The sequence below is a fragment of the Empidonax traillii genome, unplaced genomic scaffold (genome assembly GCF_003031625.1).
Source record: "Empidonax traillii isolate 1590-97213 ecotype Southwest subspecies unplaced genomic scaffold, ASM303162v1 scaffold46:size3806547, whole genome shotgun sequence".
Taxonomy (NCBI): Eukaryota; Metazoa; Chordata; class Aves; order Passeriformes; family Tyrannidae; genus Empidonax; species Empidonax traillii.
The window spans coordinates 411,554-418,497 of NW_020955239.1; the positions used below are offsets into that span (position 1 = coordinate 411,554).

The following is a 6,944-nucleotide window of genomic DNA, read 5'->3' on the forward strand; positions in this document are numbered from 1 at the left end:
AAGGGTGACATTGCTGTGGGTGTTTGCTACAGGCCTCCTGGTCAGGAGGAGGAAGTGGATGAGGCACCTTCTACAGGAAGCTTGAAGCAACCTCACAGTCACAGACCCTGGTTCTGGTGGGGGACTTTACTACCCTGAGATCTGCTGGAGAAGCAACAGGTGACAAAAATAAGTAGGAGACTGGAACATCTCTCTTATGAGGACAGGCTGAAAGAGATGGGCCTGTTTAGTGTCGAGAAGGTATAACTGAGAGGGGATCTCATCAATGTCTATTAGTATCTGGAGGGAGGGTGTCTGGAAGATGGAGCCAGGCTCTTCTTGTTGGTGCCAAGCAATTGGACAAGAGGCAACGGGCAGAAACTGATGCACAGGAATTTCCACCCAAACATAAGGAAGAACTTCTTTACTGTGCAGGTGACCCCACACTGGAATAGGTTGCCCAGAGAGGTTGTGGAGTCTCCCTCACCAGAGATATTCAAGAACCAATTGGACAAAACCCTGTGCAATGTGCTATGGGATGACCCTGCTTGAGCAGGGAGGTTGGACCAGATGACTCACTGTGGTCCCTTCCAACCTGACCCATTCTGTGATTCTGTGTCAGGATAAAATATATGCTGAATTAAGGACAAAATCCTGATCTGATCATGTCCTTTGCAAAAACAGAGGGTTTGGTGTGCAGTGCAGTGGGAACACATTACCTGTCACCAAATGGCTTCTTTTTTTTTTTTTTTTTAATCACAGAATCATAGGATAGTTTGAGTTGAAAGGAGCCTTTAAAGATCGTGTAGTTTCAATCTCCCTGCAACGAGCAGGGACACCTTTAGTCAGAACAGGTTGTTCAGAGCCCAGCTGTCTTATCCCTCATGCTCCTGCCTCATTGCGCTAGGGACACTTCTCAGCTGTGTTGCAAGGGCCAGTGTTTCTGACTTCTCCTTACTAGTAGGTGCAGCCATACTTTGCAAAAGGATATACTCCTCACCTCTTACACATGCTTCAGAGCTGATATGCTGCTCTCTGATACATATAGAAGATGGTCTCCTATACTGGTACATCCCCCTGCCACTGACTGCCTGGGAATCAAGTATTGCCATGTCGGGAAAGGGGGACTGTGGAGAACATCAGTCATGTCATGAACGTTGGTTTTTTTGTTTGTTTGGTTGGTTGGTTGTTTTTTTTTGTTTTGTGTTTTTTTGTTTTGTTTGTTTGTTGTTTGTTTGTTTGTTTTAAGGGTATTAGAGGCTTATATTGAAAACTAAGTTTCCTTCTGGCAAGAGTGAAACAAAATTCCATTCTTTCAGCCAAGGGGTAGCTATGTAGAAGTGGGCCTTCTTTCTGCCTTAGTTACAAGTCTGTAGGCTGAAGCAAGGCAACAGGACAAGAGCCTCTCTACCGGGAGGCATGGGCAGATGGGAGCCATGGCTACACCCCAGAAGCAACACTTTTAATTTCTTTGGTAGGTGAAAGCAGCTGGGTAGGTCGGGCTCCTTCTGTCTCTGCTGAAGCACAGCTGACAAACTTCGAATACCACCTTTAAAATAAGAAATAACGGCTCAGAAAGACCCTAAGTACCTCATCAGGGTTTAAATGCAGACATATGTGGCCAAACTAAGTGGTGTTTTGGCAGATGAGAATACAGATTTCTTCACAAAAGGCTGCTTTGCTCCTTGCCGCAGGAGGATGGTGAATATGCCACTGTGACTGTCAAAGCTGCAGGAAAAGAAACAGGCTAACAAAAATGCCAAAGAAAACAGGTAGAGGCAAAGGTTTTATTCTGTCTAGAGGTCCATTTTTTGGCTTACAGGGCATCAGGAGTTGTTCCACCTGCAGGCGTTGCATCTTCCAGCAGCTCCTGTAATGTTGCACCTCAAGCAATGCTGAGAAGAAGGAAAGGAGAGAGAGTGAGTGAACGATGCAGAGTCAGTACAATACAATAAACTCCTCCAAGACTTTCTGGCAAGTAAAGAAGTTGTGAACTCTTCATGCAGAGGGTTTGCAGAGGGCTGACGCTGTGTGGGTAGCATTAGTCTAAGGTAGCAAGTATGCTTCCTTGCAAGGGGTGGAAGACCCTCCCCGGTGAGGGAGGCAGAGCTCCTGGCGCGTCCCTGTCCCTGCCACGCTGTCCATCAGGTGGCGGCAGCGCTCCAGTGAATGGCAGGAGCAGCTCTTCCTTCAGCCTTTGCGGGAGGGGATTTTTTTTCAGCAGGCCGAGCAAGACTTTCGAGTGCCAGGAGAAGAGGTACAAATCACGCATCTCCTCACTGAAAGCAAAAAAGTCAGCCGAGCTCGGTCTGAAACGCAGACCATACCTTGGGTTGCACAAAATGGGAACTAGGCTTGCTTCAAAATCCAGCCTTCTCTGTCAGCCTCCTCAAATTAGACTAGTTGACAGAACCAGAAAAAAAAACACAGGTGAGCTTTCAGGCACATCAGCCTCTTATTGGGTCATTTCTTTGGCTCATGTGTGATGAAAACATCTAGTTTTCCCAACCTGATCAGCTGATGTAATAAAAGAGATAATTGGGTTTTACAAACCACACCTCACTCACTTAAGCCATCACAGGCCTTCTTTTCACAAGCGTTACAAAAACACAGATATAAGCATTAAGTGGGTAGAAGGAAGAACCCTCCTTCACCATAAACCTAAAAGAATGAATGAATTCTAGGACTTTGTTGAAAGAAGCAGCAGCATCTCATTGAACAACTCTTTGACGAAAGTGGCAATTAAAGAAGATCCTATTGTTTTGTTTATAAGTAGCTCTTTTGCGCCCATGCATCAAGGTCTACACAGCATAAACAAAGAACTACTTGAAAAAGAGATGGAATATAGAACAAGCTCCATTAGCATGTTATGCACACTGCTTATTTCCTGATCCAGATCCCATGTCTGACCAGAGGTAAGTAAATGGTTAATTCCTTTAAAAGTAAGTTAAAAAAGGTACCTTTGGCGAGACTCTTGTCTCATGCAGAGGATGCACTTCCTCATCTGGGGGGTTAAAACAATGATCAGAACCACTATGCCTCCAATACCAGCTGCCACAACCCCAATGATTGTTCCAATGGATTCTTCTATACCAAACAAGCCTAGGGGAGAAGGGAAGGTAGAGAGAGTAACTAAGTGTGGTCCAGACAGGTATATACAATGTGGCCAGCATGTTTTCTGCTGTGGCTGAAGAGGAAGCCGCTTACTATGATATCGATTATGCTGATGTCTTGTCTGACATGAAATCATGGGCTTCTACACGGGAGAGAGTGTATTGCACTACAGAGGTATTGATATTTTTCCAGTGTAGCAAGCTGCTACGCTTTCTGGAGCTGTACAGACGGGACAGCCCCACTGCCCTAGGAACTTCCCTTAACAGCTAGGTGCTATGGGATGGCAAAAGATGCTGCTCCTTGAATTAATGGGACTTACACCATATGCTTTATTTTCAAAAGGAAAAAACATTGCTCTGACAATTTTGAAAAAAATCATCGGTCTCCTTGTCTGCCTCCAAAGGACAGAGCGGACAGAGCTCTTCTGAAATCCTTTCTTCAATTGGTTGCTCTTTGGGACTGTTACATGGCAGAGATGGCATAGTGCTGAAATTATATATTTCATAGTCTCAGGAACACACAAAAACAATTATACTGCTTAGGGTGTAGACATTGCAAGGGTAACCTGTGCTACTGAGACTATGAGATCAAACCAAGAGAAGAACCCATTAGACACACAACCAAGCCCTTGCAGGAGGGCACAGTTTTCTTGCCTTGTTAATGTTACAGTTTAAACTGATAGTTTCATACAAATTAGTAAATCAGGCTCAAAAGGGCAAAGGCTTAGTGAATCTTGGTGAGCTAGAAGCTTTGGTAATTAGTAAGGGAGAAATGGCACTTGCATAATTTACTCTTGACACAGAAGGTGCTTTTTTTTTTTTTTTTTTTTTTTTTTTTTTTTTTTTTTTTTTTTTTTTTTTTTTTTTTTTTTAGTAATTAGATAATAAGATAATAACCCTTCTGATGTGTTGACTTTTTGGGACTGCAATGTGTTTAGCCTATAGAAAATGGTTTGACATTTCCAGCTGATAAAGGTAAAGCGAGCCCTCTCTTTACTTAATATGCCTAGTGTCTATCTGAGAGACTAAGAAGACATAGCATGGCACTTTTAATGCTATTTTGATTTTAATGTGAATAAAGTTAATCAGAAATTATACAGTATGATCCTCATGTTTATTATGGGATTACTTTTGTCATCCAGAGTTAAGGAATGACTATGCAAGTTAGTGGATTGGAGAAAAATAATGTCAAAAAAAGAGCTCCGGAGCTGTTTCCTGAGATGGTATCTTGACACCTGTCACTCATGGGGGTTCTGCCAGAGCTGTAATTACAAGGGAACTCACCTGACTGTTTCATTCTTGGCACTGACTTAATTTTTATGGATAAAATTATTCCTTCTTTTTTTGGTTGTATATGCTCCTCCTTATATAACACCTGTGTGACTGTTTATAGAGACAAGCCAATCCAAATTAGCTTACCTTACAAAAATAATGAGAAATGCTGTAGAGCAATTACACTCCATGACACCAGGCCCTTACAGCTAGAGGACAAACAGGCCAAATTCCCTTACTGCAAGCATGTAAACGAGCTTTGGAGAAAAGGCAAGGAGAAAAGAAGACAATAACATCAAATGTTACCCAGAGCCCTCTTAATCCTGAGCTTTGTGCCATCTCCTGTCGCCACCTTCCCATCCGGAAGTGTAACCTCACAGAAATAAATACCATGGTCACTGGTTGTCACATTGAGGATAACCAGGGAGGCATCCCCTTGGGACAAGTCTCCAGTCATGAAGACCCTGGAGTTATTTGGCAAGATGGTTACATTGTTTTCTAGCAGGTTCATCTGCCCCTTTTCATCTTCTTTGTACCACTTCACCATCAGGTCACTCAGGGAGGGATGTCGTGGACTGTTAAAATGGCAATTTAAGACCACAGTTTCACCCTCTTTGGCTTTCTCCTTGGCTGGTGTTTGAGTCACCAAAAGGTTCCATGGCTCAAGTGTTGTCAGCGACAAAGGCTGTGCTGTTACACGAGTTACAGCTGCTACATTCTCCTTGCTTGCACTTCCACCAGTAACACCAACATCTGTACCAGGAAAGAGAAAAAAGAGGATGGTTGAGGGTAATAGAATGATAAACTTTACAGTTGCTCCTGACCTTTAACCAGGACAAAGAATGGCTCTTGGAATTAGCACTTGAGGGCAGTCACTATTATGATGACAGGGCTTTTCTTCCTAATTCCTGCTTAGATTAAGTCCTTGTGTACAGATGGGTTTTTTCCTGAACCTCAGTTCCTTTCTACTGCCATACTAGACCAGTCAGCCATGTTTTCCACCTGGAACACTAAATTCTTTCTTTCCACCCCAAAAAGCATCAGGGCCTGATATTCCTGCCTCAACTGGTTTTGAGGCAAAGCAAAAAATGCACATACACTCACACACTGGCAATTCTGTTCTGGCAAGTATGGTGAATAAGTTTGCATCCTAGTGCAGCAACCTGCATCCCAAAACATGTGAGCTTCTTAAAAGTTTTGGCATGCACTTCCAACTGTGGAAATTGAAACTGTGGGAAGAATTTCCATTGCCAGAGACCGAACCCCCAGCAGATCTGATCAGCAGTATGGGAGACAGAACCTCGTCTTTATGCAGGTACTGATACTGAGAGTGACAGCTGTTGTCTCTGAAGAGACCATTGTCCTGTTAAATTTTGCTAGAAAAATATGAGCATGACTGTAGTAGATATTTAAACCTGCCTTCTTGCACTCAGGTGCTAATCATAGTATCAAACAACCTCTAGGTACGAGTAGGGAGAGTGGATCCCATTTCTGGAAACAGTAACCTGGGTGCAGAAGATAAGAAGAATAGTTCCTGTCTCAAAAAGAGGGGAAAACAAACCTAAAAATAAGCCAATAGCTTTTGCCAAGGAAGTGTTCAGACCAATTTTTGGAAAAGGTTCTTCCTTTGTTTTATTTTGTTCAAGTGAAATAGTCTCCCTTCCAACTAGTTGGTGTCCTCTCGAGGACTACAGACAATTGCAGAGTGAAGGTCGTGATTTCCCATTGTCTTGGATCTTTCATTGCCATCCACAGAGTGTGAAATGCTATTGTCTAGGTCTGGTAAAGCTTCACAATGACAATAGATGCTCCCTGCTCAGGGACAAATGTCTCAAGGCAATGGAAAACCAACCCCCTTGATAGTCGGTTTGGGAGTTACTTGAATGGCTCCTGCAGGCATGCTTGTGCACAAAATCACAGTTGTATTCTTAGTTATTACTATTTATGACTCTTCTGGGAATAGAGGATTTCTTTCAGACAGCAGGGCCCTGTTGTTCTGAGTGCCTTATAAAAAGCTTACAGTGTAAATATCAGACAAGAGATAACTCGTGGATGCAAAAATACAGGAAATATAAACAGGCTATGAAACCAGGCAACAACAAAGCATGTGAAAAACCTTACAAGCTGTTTTGGCTCTTAGCTCAAAATGAAAATTTTGGCCTTTTAACTGGAACACCAGTCCATGAAAATCGAATGCCTGAGAATTAGGAACTCAAATACAGTTTTGAATCTGGTCCCCTAAAACTAGTGGTCCTTAATAGATACTGGATGAGATACTATCTTCCAGTTCATATGTAATCTTACCAATGAACCTGCTGAAGCTTCGTGGGGAAATCCGAAGTCCAGATTTTCCCTTTTCAGTTATATATGTGTATCGATGCAAGAGTCACAAAGTTGAAGTATCTTGACAATATACTTCGACAAAATACAGAGTATAATTGAAATACTTGACAAAGTTGATAGTAGCTTCACATACTACATACATATTTGTGCATCAGATATTCTGATGTGATATATTTGGTTATTTATTCAGTGACTTTGAGGAGTTTCAAATATCTTTTAAAATCTCAGTTTATTAAC

General features: G+C 42.5%; 1 protein-coding gene across 1 annotated transcript in view; it reads right to left on the bottom strand.

The window, feature by feature from the left end:
- Positions 1 to 1,752: 1,752 nt before the first annotated feature.
- Positions 1,753 to 6,944, bottom strand: part of LOC114055074 — an 8,930-nt gene continuing 3,738 nt past the window's right edge. Inside the window, exons 2-4 of the mRNA XM_027878816.1 lie at positions 4,671 to 5,117; positions 2,940 to 3,081; positions 1,753 to 1,874 (exon numbers count right to left, since the gene is read on the bottom strand). Of these exons, the coding sequence (XP_027734617.1) occupies positions 1,865 to 1,874; positions 2,940 to 3,081; positions 4,671 to 5,117 (599 nt within the window). The 3' untranslated portion in view covers positions 1,753 to 1,864. The remainder of the gene's footprint in view (positions 1,875 to 2,939; positions 3,082 to 4,670; positions 5,118 to 6,944) is intronic.